Genomic DNA, 16,324 nt, shown 5'->3' on the forward strand with positions numbered 1-16,324 from the left:
AGCAAAAAGAGGAAGACAGGCACAGATGTTAGCTCAGGGACAACCTTCCTCACCAAAAAAAAAAAAAAGTACTAACATTTGTTGGAGCATTCTCTATGATTCCACAGGAAAAGTTAAGGAAAACTTGAATGTCTTTCATGGTATAAAGTTGGGGGGCATCAATTTAAAAAGTAGTATTTTAATATGACATTATAAATGCCATGTGAATGCAAATATCCACTTGTCAAGAATCTTCTTAGAGTATGCTGGGTCAAACACCTAAAGTTCACTACAGACGGCCAGAGAAAAAGAAACACTGAGCCTTCTGTTTGTTTTGTCTACCTTGCATATATCCCCAAAGCACAAACTAAATTTCCTGTCCACTTTTTAGGTTTTCTTTTCATATTTAATAATATGTTTAATATTTAATAATAAGTTTCTTTGAATAATATTTAATAATAGTTTTCTTTTCATATTTAATCAGGGCAGTCCCTCTCTATTGCTGCTGTCTTTAGCAATGGTAAGTGAGAAACAATGGCTCCTATCTGTTGGTGAGAAGTAGGAGTTTAAAACACAGACAGAATATTATATTTTCAGAAAATAATAAACAAACATTTTGATGAATGTTAAGTGTTCGACAATAACAGGAATGTCCAAAAAGAACCATATTTATCCATACTTCCAATAGCAGAAAATTACTGTCTAAAGAAGGCAAAAGTCTGAAATGGAGGAAGGTTTCATTTATTTAGATAGTATGCTATTTAAATAGTAAAAGTGTGATAAATTTGAAATAAAAATAACCCATTTCCTCACTCCATCATGGCCCAAATGTGAATCATGGTCTCCGAAGAGGTCTCAGGGCAGTTTACTCACATGCACGGTGTTCCATTACCAACCATGTCACTCATGACAAACCTAGAAGGCCCAGTGCTGCCTGCCAACCCAGTACAGCTCCCGGGGATCAGGGTTCTTCACAACATGGACGAGCCACTCAGATGGCAAACCTAGGTGACTGGACCCATAGCAAAGAAGAGAATGCAGTGCATTTGTGATCTTGAATGTGCTGTGGATTGTTTCCTCTTACACATGTCTATGTCTCACATTTAAAAAAAAAAAAAAGCAAGATGTATTTTTTCAATTAAAAAAAATATCCCCCAGTTTGATTTTCAACTCCCAGAACAGCAAAACATAAATCCATAGGTCTTCAGTGCTTTCCCAATTAAGATTTTTTTTTCCTTTCCCTAAAATCCTTGTGGAGCAGAGAAGAGGAGAGGGGACCCGTATGGTAGAAATAGACAGGACAAAGTTCTCTTTAAAATGTCAAGTGAAGAGTAAACGGCTACAGCTCTTGATCTCAGAGATTAGGAGGGCAGGTTTCTCAGTCCTGCAAAACCAGAGACAGGAACAATCTGCCTCTCCACGCTAAGGATGTGAAGTCTGGTTTAAGTGAGGTCCATATGCCACACTGGTTCATTCTGCTCCTAATTTCAACGAGAACTAAAACCAAGGGCTGAAGCCTTGCTCCTCAAGGTGAAGCATGCCGACCAGCAGCAGCAGCATCACAGAGGAGCTTTTCAGAAATGCAGATGCCCAGGCCCAACCCCAGACATACTGAATCAGAACCTGCATTGTAATGAGATGCCCAGGTGACTCCTTTGCACATGGAGGTTTGAAAAGCACCGCTCCAGAGGACTTGGAATGAGCAGGTGAACAGCTAATCCCTTTCTACTGAGGATGTTTACTTCTCCACAAATAAATTCACCACCCTTTCCAGTAGCACAACTTCCACCATACCTGGAGGAAAAAAATTAGACTTTGAATCCCTGTTCTAGTCCTTGCTAGCAAGTTACTGAACTTCTCTGAGTAACTTCTCTTTACCTAAAAAACAAGCGCTATTTTCCAGGGCTCTTAGGAGAATGAGATGAGAGAGTAGTGTAAGAATGCCCAGGCATGCGCCTAGCACAAGGCTGAAAACTGCTTCTGACTCACAAGGAAATATAGGATCTGCAAACATTGCTTTAACACTGAAAAAACAACATCAATTTTCCCAAAGTTAGCATGTACATTTCATACAAATCCAACAAAAATCCCGATGGATATCTGTAATTGTATAAAATAATGTTAAAGTCCATACAGAAAAAGAAACTTTAACCAAGACAAGAAAGGTAGGTACATTAAAAGAACAGAAGAATGTAAAATAATATATAAAATTCTAGAGAAAAATTCTATTAAAAACAACATATAAAAATGTGTTTATTACATAGCAACTGATAAATAAAATCAACAGACAAGAGGGCAAACCTAAATGGTAAATATGAAATATTTAATGAATATGAACTATGCAAAGAAATGATATATATGAAAATATGTAAAGTGACGCTCATGTCCAATGGTAGTGGAGGAAGTAAAAAGTAAAGTAACAGTGACATAATGCTTTAAACCCTTCAGACTGGCAAAAGTTAAAAAGTGCCATAACGCCAACAACATGGCAGCAAATATTTGTGTACAGGTGATGGGGGTGTACTGGTGCTTTTATTTCTAGAGGACAAATTCCCAGGACAGGATTGCTGGGTCAAAGAAACGTAGCAGTGGCAGTGGTAGGAGCAGTATTAATCACAAAAACAATTACTACTATAAGGATTCCTTTGATTCAGCAATCCACCTCCTGGTAATCTACATGAGCGTAATTATTGTAGTACTAGTAGTAACAGCTGCAAGTACTACTATGTGCTACTATTGCTTCTACTACTACTCCATACACAGCATTTCTTTTTTTTAAAGATTAGCACCTGAGCTAACATCTGTTCCCAATCTTCTTTTTTTTCCTTCTTCTCCCCAAAGCCCTCCAGTACATAGTTGTATATTCTAGTTGTGAGTGCCTCTGGCTGTGCTATGTGGGACGCCACCTCAGCATGGCCTGATGAGCGGTGCCATGTCCACACCCAGGATCTGAACTGGCAAAACCCTGGGTCACTGAAGCGAAGCGCAGGAACCTAACCACTTGGCCACGGGGCAGGCCCCTAGACAGCACTTCTTAAGTGCCACTGTTCAAGCGCTTTACAGACATCTAATCCTCACAACAACTCTAAAAAACAGGAGCTATCACTCTGATTTTACAGACTAGGAAACTGGGGCACTACATGTGCCTGGCAAACATAAGAAGAACTCTATAAATGTTAGCTGTTTTCTTGTTGTCCTTGTTACATACTCTCTGACACAGCAATCCCACTCCTGTGACTCTAACCCAGTGACAAAAACAATTTAACAAAAAATATTGTGAGTGTACATATGAACGCACATAAATGGGTATACACGCACAGGTATGGGTAAATAGATCTTTGTACGAAATAAAAATACAGAGGGATGCTACTTAGACAGCTAACATGGATTATTCTGTTGGAGGGGATGCGATACTGGGAAAAGAGGAGGGCTGGAGAGACGGAGAAGCAATCTCAATATACAAACAAATGAGAACACACACACAGAAAGTAAGTTGAAGTACAGGGTGACAACAAAGAAAGAACACTTTACATTCTTTGGGGACACAAAGAGCCCTGAAAGAGTTTGAGGAATAGGTGTTCTTAAGCAAATTTCATTACTCGAAAGAGCAATATTTTTGTTAAAATATTTGGATTCCCCCCCCACACATAATACAGATTATTAAGACATTCTCCAAAGCATTATTCTCTGTTGAACAACAAAAAATCCTAGTAATTCCAAGGTTCAAAACTCAGTAATCATCCATGTAAAGGCACTATTTAGAGGTGACAAAGCTTGAGTTCTGCTCCTGGCACTGTCATCATTGGGCTATTTGACCTCTGGCAAGTCACTAACCTACACTTAGTTTTCTCCTCCACAAAGTAAGGGAAGTTCAACCAAGTCATCTTTAAATCCCCTTTCAGTTATAAAAATGTTATGATTCTACAATTTAAAAACATGAAGTAGAAAAGTGAAACCTAAGTAAATAGGAGTGATAATTATTACACATTTTAAAGAAACCAAGTCTGAAATCTTAATACTTTCTAGCTAAGCAGGTAATTTAATGAGCCACTTAAAAATGTTCATTTTTAGAATTAAAAACGGCAATAAGACCAATTAGTGATTTCACATTTCCAAGTGGTGAACTGAACTACTCAATGCTTTAATTTTCATCTTGAGAAAAAAATGTTGCCAATTTCAATATCTTTCAGATTGCTCACTGAAGTAAAGCTTAATCTGTCACCTTAAAATGGAGGCATCCATAAGGAGTAACTCAACCAAAATATCATCCTCCAGAGACCGTATGTAATGAAAAAGAGCTGTGAAAAAGCCTAGGCAATGCCAGCCAGTCAGCCAAATAAATTTATTATGCATTGAAATTTCTAACAGAATATTTTAAATGTAAATTATTAGAACACAAAATTGCAAAACAAAATTGTCGGCTTAAGCATGACAGCTTCCTGAAGCGACATTCAAAATTTTAATTTTTACATTTTCCTCATAAGTTTCATAAAGAATAACGTGATTATTAATAACACTTAATGAAAATTTATGCCTGAGTGCAAAGCATAAAAAGTCACTAGCTCATAGGGCATAAAGATTTCCATGAGCTTGTTAAATTTTATGTATTTTATTTCCTTAAATGGTTATGGGATTTTCCAAAAGCATACACAAAATTCCTTAAAACCTTGCCAACTTAGAAATACTTACATGAAAACCACCTTTTTAGACTGTATGGAATCTCCTGGAAAAATCTACCCAGTCTTTTGATAGGCTATCTGGGTATGAATTCCTACAAAAACATAATAAGACTGCTTGCCCCTACCAGGTTTTATAGACTAGGATGATGTAAGGAAACAATTTATGGCTCACATGGTTATCTGAAATTCCTCAAAACAAGCAGTTCCCTGACTAGTATGTCATAATTTTCTTATCTACAAGCACCAGCACGTGCATTTATTTATATCCCTAGATTAACTTCAAGTCTAATTTTACTGCCACTAGTATCCAGGGGTGGATTTCTTTTTTCTAATTACAAATGGAACTTGAGCTAGATCAAAGACATTTTAAGGTCAAAATTTACTTCTCTGAAAAATAGAGGGTGTGATCCTACGTAATTAATTAATGCTTAGCCATGCCCTTTGGCGTATTATGTGGCGGCCGTAGCAAACCGAGGCCAGCCGTCCCCACCTGTTGGTGCAGTGCAACTGTTTGACTTACCCAAAAGAGCAGATTGAGCGCGTAGAGCAGGCAGCGCAGGCACTTCACAGAATCTTCTCTGGCCATTGTGAGCCCCGGGAGGGAGAAGCTCCATCCTTTTACCACATCCTACCCCCAAGGGCAAAGCAGCAGCGATCTACAAGGGGCAGGGGACAGAAGGGGACTTATGACCGCGCTCCCCACCCCTAGCCCATCCCTCCAGTGCCAGCTCTCAGCTGGATCCAGAGTCTGGTCCAAAGCCGAGTTCATTCGAGACATCGCTTCATCGAAATCATTTGTTAAGGTTATAATAGTAACCTAAACTCCCAGAAGTTCCAAACCGGCTTCGGATAACACCTGCTGGGAAGAGAAAAGATTGACTCCCCTGATGAATGAAGGCGCACAGTAAACTCCGGTTCTCAGGGGACACGCGGCGGTGTCCTCTGCATTCTGATGAGACGCTCTTTAAACCTCCCTCAGTCCACGCTTCTCCTTGGGGACAGCTCTGCTCGGAACTGTCCCGAAGGTTAGAAACCCCACTACCAGCCCCCCACCCCGGACGTCACAGGCGCCGCCGGCGAGTCCGAGGATGCGAGTGTCGCTCCCATTAGGACAGTTCCCGGGCCCCCCAACTCCGCAACCCCAACCCCATCCCGCAGCTCGGGTTGAGCGCGGGGCACTGGAGGGGGCGCAGCGCTGAGCTGGGATTCCGCCCGGCGACTAGGGTTTCTTTGGGAGAACGTGAGAAATGATGTTTCGGCCCCGGAATGATGGATTAGCCTGGGGCGGGGGGGTGGGGAGGGGCGCAGGGGAATTAGGGCCGGTGCAGCTGTGCAGACGCCGGGTTAGTCATTCGCGTCCCCCTCCCCCGGCCCCGGCCGCCGCCGCGACCTCGCGCTCCGCGCTGCCCGAGGAGCACAAAGCCGAGCGCGGTCACCGGCCCCGCCGCCGCGCCGCGCCGCGCGCCCCCGGCAGGGCGCGGGGGGAAGCGCCGGCGGCGGCAGCTCCGAAGCCAGCCTCGGAGCAGCTCAGCACACAGCGCCCAGGGCAGCCGCCGGCGGGCTGGCGGGACAGCGGGCAGGAAAGGCGACAGACGCGCGGCCACTCACCGTCGGCGCTGGGCTCCGCGCCCCAATCCCGCCGGGGGACAGTCGGCGACGCACGGCGGGGGCTCATCGGGGCAGGGACGTTCCTCCCTGAGAGCCGAAGGGCTGCATAGACTCAAACTGGAGACGCTTCCTTCTCTTCCTCCGCCCCCCCGCCGCCGCCGTCGCCGCCTCCTGGGAAAAAGAAAAAATAAAAAAAGAGTCCTGGGCAGCAGTTGCTGGAAAGTCTCTGCTAAGCCACCTCCCAGCGCCGCTGTCCCTCCCAAGTCCTCGCCAAGTCCGGACGAGGCAGCGGCAGCAGCCAGGGCCAGCTGCACAAACTCTCAGCGCATGCTCCGGCCGCTGGCTGCCGGGTTGGAGCCTAACGGGTGTTTCTTGTCCCCTCACCCGGCGTGAATCCCCAAAGGGACGCCTCACCTCTACAAGGTCCCGAAAGGCATGAAGCCTAGGAACTTTGGAAAAGTCCGCGCAGTAAACCCTGTAAAATGGTGGTGTCGAAGGAGGGGAGGCTGGGTTATAGCCATGGGGAAACAGGCTTTTATTATATGAAAATATTTGTGTTTGAGAAGGGGGGCGAAGGAGTGGCCCAACCCAATTCCTGCAATGAGAAACCAGTTTTCACAACCTTTCTGGAGCCACCTCCTGTGATTTGTCGCTAACATAGTGCCCTGTGAACCTTCTTATTGCTTTGTTGCCCTCCCTGATTTTTAAAAGAACAGTTGTTACCCACTTTCCATAGTGCACTAATAGCATTTAGGTAAACACCAGAGTAAACGTGTCCAGATCTGACATCCAGAATAGGAAGAACATTTTTAACTCTTTTACAAGCAACCCAGAGTTTCCAAAATTTTCTCCTAATAGAATTAGTTTGTGTTTTAGCTGAGTGATTTATCTTGAACTGTGTACATATTAATGAGTTTTGATTTTTTTTTTGAAACTAGAAGTATTAAAGTAATAATAGGAGACTATCCTTCCAAAAGTACCTTCCCTTGGAAGTAAAATTTTACACTTAAAAATCACTCATTCATTTTTTCCATATGAAATTTTGATGTTTTATGCCTCATGACAGTCCACATTTCTATGATTACTTTTGTGTGCCTTGTATGGCAGATAAAACTTCACTAAAAAATATGAATTACCTGAAATACAAGCAACATCTTTGAGAAAATCTAATAATGGGAGTTCTCCTTAAATTTCCTTTGAGGGAAAAAGAAAATTGGGAGTCCTGTGTCCATCATCACCTGTCTAGGGTCAGTTGCTGCATGACCAGAGTGACAATGAGACACACACACTCATGTGGGTAGAAGTAAAATGAAGACCGAAAAAGAACCTGAGTGTTCTGGATTAGGGTAGAAAAATTCTTGGTAAGTCTCTAAGCCATACATAAGGCAGCAAGCCCGAAAGAGCGCAAGGGTTGCCATCCACACAAAATACCAGGAAAAATGTTCGGTCATCCATCAGATGACTCTATCTCTGGCAACAAAGTATCTTCTGGAACATGGAGAAGCGCAAAGAAACCCAGTTTTATCTTCAATCAGTTTCTGCTCAAATGACACCGGTTCTAGGCAGAGGATTGCCAAAGCAACCAGCCATCAGATTGCCATTGGTGCCCGAAGTTCCTCTGAGTTATGGAAACATCCCCCCACATGGAGCTGCGTCTATGACTGCCATTAAAACTGACAAAAATGGTGCAAATAAATCCCATATCTCTGAACAGAGATCCTCTTCTACTTCTAGAACGCAGTTACCTGTCTTTTAATCATAAACCTTTAAGGACCCTAGAATAATAAAATTTTAGAGGAACCTGCTTTAGAAGCATGTACACCCTCCTTCCTTTTAGTAAATAAGGAATATGGAACCTAGAGAAGTTAAAGGAGTTGCTCAAAGTTACATATCTAGTTAAATCAGATTCTGAACTAAAATCCAGAATCATGCTCTCTAACTAGTATTCTAGTTCAGTGATTCTCAAAATTGTTATATATTAGAATCACTGCGGGAGTTTTGAAAAAACCCTAATGCTCAGGCAGTACCCCACCAATTAAGTTGGAATCTACAGATATGGTCTGGACATCCAGACTTTTCAAAGTTTGCAAAGTAATTCTAATCTGCAGCACAGTTTGCAAACCTCTGCAACCAGCACTTGAGAGACGCCTGAAAACGAGAAAACGAGTCTCTTCAGGTTTCGCTGGGTCAAATTCCTCATCTGTGAGGTGAAAAATTGGGATTAATATCCCCATTTTACAAGTTAAGACAAAAGCAGAGCTGCAGTTACTGCTGTCACGGTCCTGATAAATGGTCACCAGAGCCTGTGAATCGGCATTTCAGTGGAGGAGCCCTCGCCGTATTTGAGGCATTGCAGTTCTAGACAGTTGTGCTGCTTACACCTGACCCTGCTTCGCTTTAACTTCTACCTTCAACTCGAGTCCTGCCTTTTGGAGTCCACAGCATGAACGATCCTTCTCCCATCTCATGGCGCTTCAACTCCTTGAGGGCAGCTGCTCTTCCCTCCCTCTCCAATTCTTCTCTTCTCCAGGATTACAGAAGCCTGGCAAGACTTGACATCACAGCTGTCATTCTATGGGCTCTATATTTTTCTCTGTGAGAATAACTGTTTTGTGCACCAAGGTAAGATAGAAAAATCCCAAAATGGACATGACAGTTTGAGTGTAGAATAACACATTAAGAAGATTGTATGGTCTATTTATTGCCCATGAAATAGGAACCCAATTCTATGGCCATAGATGCTTCGTTAAGTACCTTTTGAGTGTGTGGCAACTACCATGTCACTTGGAGAAAAGGCAAAACTAATCTTTTCAGTTTAGAAAATAGTAACAGCCACTGTTTACAAGAAATCTCATGTGTCGCTCCCAGAGTCAGGAGTAAACTCCAGCTGGCTATGCAACAAGGTAATACATGTTCCTCAAACCGCAAACCAACTCATTTGTCCATATCTTATTCCACTCATTCTGCTTAAGTTGTGCAGAGAGAAGGAGCTGCATAGGTGTTTGGTAGGAGGAATGAGTTTCTTTTGCTTCTTAGTATAATACCCCTACAATACACTTAAGACAGTTCTTCACAGTCAACACAGGAAAGAGATCTACTATATTTTGAGCAAGTCACGTGTGCCTGACATAATAGGAGCTTCTCATAATGTATGTTATTAGTTCCTCATAACTACACAGCGTGTTACTGAGACTCAGACAGTTCATTCCTCCAGGGCCATACTGGTGGTAAGTAAAGCAACTGAGATTCTAAGATTTGTCTGACTCTTTCCACTGTTAATCTGCCTTACAATGATATTTCACAGCTGGGTGGGGATTCATTGATGAGCCTCAAGAGGAAAAATATTCTAGGCATTTTTTATTAGTTCTTGAGAATAGGAAGCTGAATTTCAAATATGTATACTCAAACTATGTCTGGTAAATCTACTTCACCTTTTATTTCTGAAAGAGTATGCCCAACAGGACCTGAGAAAAGCCCTTTATCATCAAATTAGGTAGATTTCTCTCAAATACAAGCTTAAGGTTGGTAAATAAAATATAGAATTCCCAGTTAGATTTGAATTTCAGATAAACAGCCAACAATTTTTTTGGTATTACAAGGATGCCCCAAATATTGCATGGGACAAATATCACATTGGGCATCCATATACTCAAAAATTATTTATTGTTTATCTGAAATTCAAGTTGAACTGCACATCCTATGGTTTTATTTTCTATTTCTGGCAACCCTATGCAAATAGGAAATTCAACTTCAAGTGCCACAACAATAAGGATATAACTAAATATGTTATTTCACATAACAATATAGCCCAAAATAGCAGCTCATCCACTGAGCAATGACTTCAAGGAATCAGTTATTTTTCTACCTTACTTTTCTGATATACACAATGTGTCAGCTAATGTCCTTGGGCCACCTCCTCTCATGATCACAGGATGGCTGTGCAAATCCAGGCATTGCATACAATTACTAGTTCCTCTACAGGAGGAAGAAACTATTCCTCCTATGGACCTCTCTTAGGATGAAGGAAACCTCTCCCAGAAGTTTTGCAGCAGGTTATTCTTCACAATTAATTAGCTAGAATCCCATCACATTCTCATGGATGCGCCAATTATTGTGCAAGGAGTGTGGGTCTGCTGTGACTGGTTTAAAACAGTCAGGATGCGTTCCCTGTGCCTGGAGCAGCTCTTCTCTGAAGCACATGGCCAAACAGAGGAGGATAAAGACTGAACACAGTCAGATCTTGTTTGAACTGAGGGGTGGAGAAAGGAGCGGATGCTTTGCTCATCTCTCCTAGTCGCTGCTAAAACAACCCAGCTTTCAGCCAACTATTTCTGTAGCGCTACTCAGCGAAGCCCCTTAAACTGAGAGAACCACTGAAGCAAGAACCTACTGGCAACAGCAAAAGACCCTAAGAAAACTCAAATCACATCATTTCCCTCCCATGACATAAGCTTCTATCCTGCACCCACAGTTGCGTTTGTATACCGTACTATCGATTAAAACACTGCCCAAATCGGAACCCTCAGAAAAACCCCCAGAAGACTTTCCTCTTAAAGTTTATCCAAACCCAGCCTCTGTACAAAGTTCAGAGACTTGGACTCATTTCACCAGCTGACATCGGTACAAATAATCCAGTCCTATTCAATAAATATTTATTGAATGGTTACTACAAACTCAGAACTGTGCTGGGAGATACCAAAAGTTCAAACATAATTTCGACTCTCAAAGAATTTATAACTCTATTAGCATATTTCCTCTTCACAAAGTGAGACTTATAAAACTTATGAAGTCTTTCCCTTTGTAAGAAGTCTTAATTTACAGTTCTTTGAGACAAACTGTAAAGAAAAGGAAGGAATACAGGCTCCATTTACAAACAGCTGCCAAACTCTACTTTTCTTAGAAAGATCCCTCAGGAATTATTCCATTATACCACCACATCAGCTTCCTGTCATGCTTACAATACAACAACTGGGAGAAAGATAAACACGTAGTTACCATGAATATGAGACATGTGTCTTCATCTGCTGCTCCATCAATTCACTTGCTGTGTTTTAAAACTTTCAGATTACTCCAACATTGAATTAATAAAACATTTCTTTATTTACAGTAGATAAAGATATTTAATTTTTAGAATTATTTTCAGTTAGCTAATCCAAACTCACAAGTATCCTCATCCTACCAGGTATAAACCACCCATTTTTTGTAGCATGAACTGTGATTTTGTGATTATAATTCAGCCTTTACAAAAGTTTTATCATGGAAACTCAGACTTTCTATTCCTATACTATTACTCGTATGCATGTGTATTAGCCATAGCCATGTATGGCGAACTAGAGATGTGAATTTTCCTTTCATATTTCATAGTGTGAATACATAAGTGATTGATGGATAAGGAAGAAAGCTAGTGTCCTTGCTTTCTTTTAGTGATAGTCTCACGTTCTTTTTCATTGCAAAGAACTAACAATTGCCATTATGTTTTACAATCTTTGTATTGTAAGTATTCTTTCTCAGAAAGAAGTATTAAGTGATTACTATTCACAGTAATAAAGGAAGAGATATTATGTCAGGGACATAAGATATCCATATACAACTCATACAGTTAATTTTAATAACTTACAAACATTTGTATTATTTTACTACCTTTTTTAGCTTTATCAGTAATGTTACTCACTGTGGCTGACTAGAGAACAGGACTCGGGATATAATATGTTTGGTTTAGAGAACATATAAATATATTTTTCAAAATGACTAGTAGGAATTAAATGGTGTGTGTTTTATATTGACAGTGTTTTACGAGTCATCGTCCCCTTAGCACTGGATCACAGAGAGAAATGTTTCCAAGTCTGCCAATGCGGAGATGAGCTGGTTCTTACTTCAAGGGGAAGGTGGCCTAAAATGTGGCAGCAGCCAGCTTGGGGTACAAGGCTGACCATATGTTAACTTATTTACTAGGTCCCAACAGCTATTCCTTACATCGGACACAAAAACCAAGAATATAGCAGTAGAAAATTTACGCTACATAGATGTACTCTCTTTCTTGATCTTTTCTTTATTTTACTGTCCCCAACTTGCACATATACTGATGACATTATAAGTCATTTCCCATCTTGCCTCCCTTCCACAACCTTCACTGTCTTCAGGCCAGTATTGCCAACTATCCCATGAACTTATCACGTTTGCGATACATCCAAAGTTTCACAGACGTGCCTCGTTCAGTTATGGGAGCAGGCGGGGATGGCCAGAACCTAAAAACTAGACCAATCCATTAGGGTGTGACTGGAACGCGAGTGAAGACCCATCAAAAGGCACTGTAAATTCAGGCAGTGGAGCGGAACCAAGTATGAGGGGAATGTGTTGGCAAGCCCGAGGTGGAAAGCTCAGCAGGAAGACAGATGGCAGCATCAGAGAGGCCCAGCAAATGGTAGCAGGCAGGTGCCCTGGCAGATGGACAGAACTCAGTGGCACAGGAGTTGGGCAGCAAAAACATAAAAAGGTTCACAAACGTGAAGAAACACCCCCTTAGTGTCAAGGTGATTTGGTCACTCTCTGCCAAGGCCCAGTTGGTGAGGTTGGCCCAGGGAGACAAACACAGGTCTCCAGAAAAGCAAGATTCAAGAACAAGAACCACAGTCCCAGAGAAATTCTTCTAGTCCCTAGTTTTAAGAGTCATAATGTTTAGGTTAGAAAAGTTTATGGTTTCCAGATTAAGGGAGATCTTAAATGCTGGGCTGAGGAATTTGAGCTTCATTCAGAGGCGATGGCAGCCACTGAAGGGTTTGATGTGAGCAGAAGAATAACATAAGAAGCAACAGTAGGGGTTTGGAAGTCAGACCTGGATTTGAACGCTGGCTTCATCACTTACCAGTAATGTGATAATGAGCAAGTGACCTCACCTCCATAAGCCTCAGTTTCCTTATCTGTATACTTACCTCCTAAAGTGGTCATGAGTATTATGCAATATGGTGAGTGGTCTAAATTTAGCTGGGGTCACACTGTCCTTTGAGGTTTAAATAGAATAGGCTGAGCCTCTTTTCCGCAAGCAGTGGGTGAACTTGTTTTCCCCTTGTAATCTCTCTGGAGATTCTTGGGATGGGAAAGAAGGGGAAACACTGCCTCCAGAGTTCTGAATCAATTTGTGGAGCATCTGACCATCTTGTGCATGCTGTTCTTTTCTCTAAAGAGATTCCTTCCCTCTCAACATATCGCCCAGCGTAAGCCCACATTGGTAGCCGCCTTTGACTGAAGTCTCAGAAAATCTGAAGGCATTTCTATAGCAGCCCCACATACAACTCAAAAACAAATATTAGAACTCCTGTGGCTGCCCTAGTACTACTTCTTACTTTCTTTCTTTTTTTTTTTTTTTGGAAGATTGGCCCTGAGCTAACATCTGATGCCAAGCTTCCTCTTTTTTTTTTTCTTTTCTCGCCAAAGCCCCAGCACATAGTTGGATATCCTAGTTGTAAGTCCTTCCAGTTCTTCTACATGGGATGCCTCCACAGCATGGCTTGATGAACGGTGCTAGGTCCGCACCCAGGATCCAAACCAGCAAACCGCAGGCTGCAGAAGTGGAGCACGCAAACTTAACCACTACGTGGATGGGCTAGCCTCCTACTTATTTCTTCCTGGTTGTCTTTCTCTCAAGTTTCCATGTTGACTGAGTTCCTTCCTCTCACTTCTTCTCTTTCACTGTCTACACTCTACACTCAAATTCCTGGTAACTTCTCATGCAGACAACATAGCTATTTTTTTTGTTTTATAGTCTTCTTTCACACTATGCCCTAGAGATCTCAGCTTTCACACAATTCTCTCTCTAAGAGAAATCTTGGTGCAAGGCAACCGAGAAGAGATCTTTGGATCTAAAGAAGATGCAGCCTAGACCATAGACTAGTTTCCAGAAGAGAACCTGAGATTAAGACAGCTGGGAGGAGTCATGCTGGGATCAGAACAAATATCAAATACTGTCCTCAAACACTATTCCTTCCAAGGAGCCACATTTTGATTGGATCAGTTTGTGGAGGAATATATACCCAAGGGCATTGTTGAGAACTACACAAGAATCGGCAGGTAATTAGCTGAGTTCACCAGCAGGCTGTGGTCAAGGAAAGAGTGGAAGAGGGCCCTTGCAGTACCACTGTTACCCTAGTATGGCTGTGGCATACCCAAAACTGTACCTCCCCGAGGAACGACACCAGAGGCTTAACACCATGGGGAGAAATAGAGTCACTACAATAATCCAGCCAACCACTAAACAAATAAACACGCAAATAGCAATAACAAGCCCCAGAGGGGCAGGGGGTACCAGTACCTAGAGTTGCTACAATGTGTTACCTAAAATGTCTCGTTTGCAACAAAAAGTTTTGAGGAGTGAAAAGAAAAAAAGCAGACCACAGAAACTGACTGTGACAGTGACCTGATGTTGGATCCAACAGAAAAAGATTTCAACGTAGCCATCGTATATATGTTCACAACACAAAAGGAAGTGTGACTAAAGAAGTAGAGAAAGGTGTGAGAGCAATGTCACAGCCTATAGATAATATCAGTAGACAGATACAAATTATAAAAAAAGAATCAATGGTTCTACATGTTCTAGACCAAACAGTACATTTTATATTTATACATATAAATACATTTTATAAAATAACAAAAATATGTGTGTGTAAATGTATACATATACATATACATATATAATGTATCGTTGGGCTTATGGCATATAGAAATGTAATATCATTGTAATATATTGGCCAATTTGCTTGGAATTTTCTTGATGTTGTGCCCCCCACACACACGTTAGTTTTCATTGGTTGGTTTGTTATTTTTGCTGGTCACAGTGTGCTTGCTCTTCCCTTCCCTATACCCTGCTCTTTCCTGGCAAAAGCAAAGGAAAAACTCTTTTCTGGGCAGAAAATCAGGAGACCAAGATGATAGAACAGAACTCAAAATCAGAGGAAATATGCTCTAATGAGAATCTAGACAAATCCAGGAACTTTATTGTAAGGATTTTACGATGTTTGTTTTTGCACAAGGATCTAATGTAAGGATTATGTGTGTGCGTGTGCATGTGTGTGTTTTTTCACTCATCTATGTTCTGGGTAAAGTTGTAAGATCAGTGGCCTCTGATCATGAAAGTATTACTGAACTAACCTTTTGGAAAAAAAAAGAAAATTTAAGGGGAATTTTACTTTTAGTAGATCATAATATTTCCAAGTCTAAATTTGCATCTGAGCTACTTCAAACCTATATAGTGAGTGAAATGACCAATGAACTGGGAAGTAGAAATCTGAAGTTCTAATCCAGATTTTCCTGAGCTAGAAAACCTAGAGTTGTTTAATGGCTCTTCATCTGGAGAGACAAGAAAGGGGTTTTTTTTATCCCTAACATTCTATTAACTTCCTTAACTTTAACATTATAGTTCCAGTTTTGAGCAATTCAATCTCACATTTAAAATTCTGTCCTGGGGCCAGCCCAATGGCCTAGTGGTTAAGTTCAGCACCCTCCACTTTGGCAGCCCAGATTTGGTTCCCAGGCATGGACTTACACCACTCATCAGCCACCATGCCTTGGTTGCAACTCACATGCAAAATAGAGGAAGATTGGTACAGATGTTAGTTCAGGGTGAATCTTCCTCAAGGAAAAAGAGGAAGATTGGCAACACATGTTAGCTCAGGGCCAATCTTCCTCAGCAAAAAAAAAAAAAAAAAAAAAAATCTCTGTCCTATCTAGTTTGACAAAAATCACTACCCATAATAAGTTTTTCAGAGGTGAAATATTCAGCACCTAACATCCTTTTCTTATATCTAAACACTAAGTGCTGATATGGGGAATATCTTTCAATTCTATTGATAACAATTGTTCAGTGTTTTGATATTGTTATGACAAATAGCATCTCAATTATTAAGGTTAAAGTTAGGTTTACAATATCAGTTTACATGTTATCTATGGTTTAAAAAGCAAAAGACAATCTCCTGTTTCTAAGAGAGCTTTAGAAATGGTCCTTGTTTTACATAAATCAAATACTCATGTCTCCTCCAGGTGTGTCTTGGCATGACCAGTGTTAAATT

The 16,324-nt window shown here is 41.3% G+C and overlaps 1 protein-coding gene across 5 annotated transcripts in view; it reads right to left on the reverse strand.

Annotated features, from left to right (window-relative positions):
• TSPAN12 (tetraspanin 12) overlaps window positions 1–16,324 on the reverse strand; it is a 111,870-nt gene that overhangs the window by 60,137 nt on the left and 35,409 nt on the right. For 3 of the 5 annotated variants that reach the window (XM_070616399.1, XM_070616397.1, XM_070616398.1), the window contains 2 exons: window positions 6,267–6,437; window positions 5,179–5,314 (listed from right to left, as the gene is read on the reverse strand). In XM_070616399.1, coding sequence (XP_070472500.1) covers window positions 5,179–5,244 — 66 coding nt within the window. In that variant the 5' untranslated portion in view covers window positions 5,245–5,314; window positions 6,267–6,437. Of the gene's footprint in view, window positions 1–4,668; window positions 4,841–5,178; window positions 5,315–6,266; window positions 6,438–6,680; window positions 6,852–16,324 lie in introns of those variants that run through there. The other 2 variants (XM_070616396.1, XM_070616400.1) reach the window with 2 other exon arrangements.

The sequence above is a fragment of the Equus przewalskii genome, chromosome 4 (assembly GCF_037783145.1).
Source record: "Equus przewalskii isolate Varuska chromosome 4, EquPr2, whole genome shotgun sequence".
NCBI lineage: Eukaryota > Metazoa > Chordata > Mammalia > Perissodactyla > Equidae > Equus > Equus przewalskii.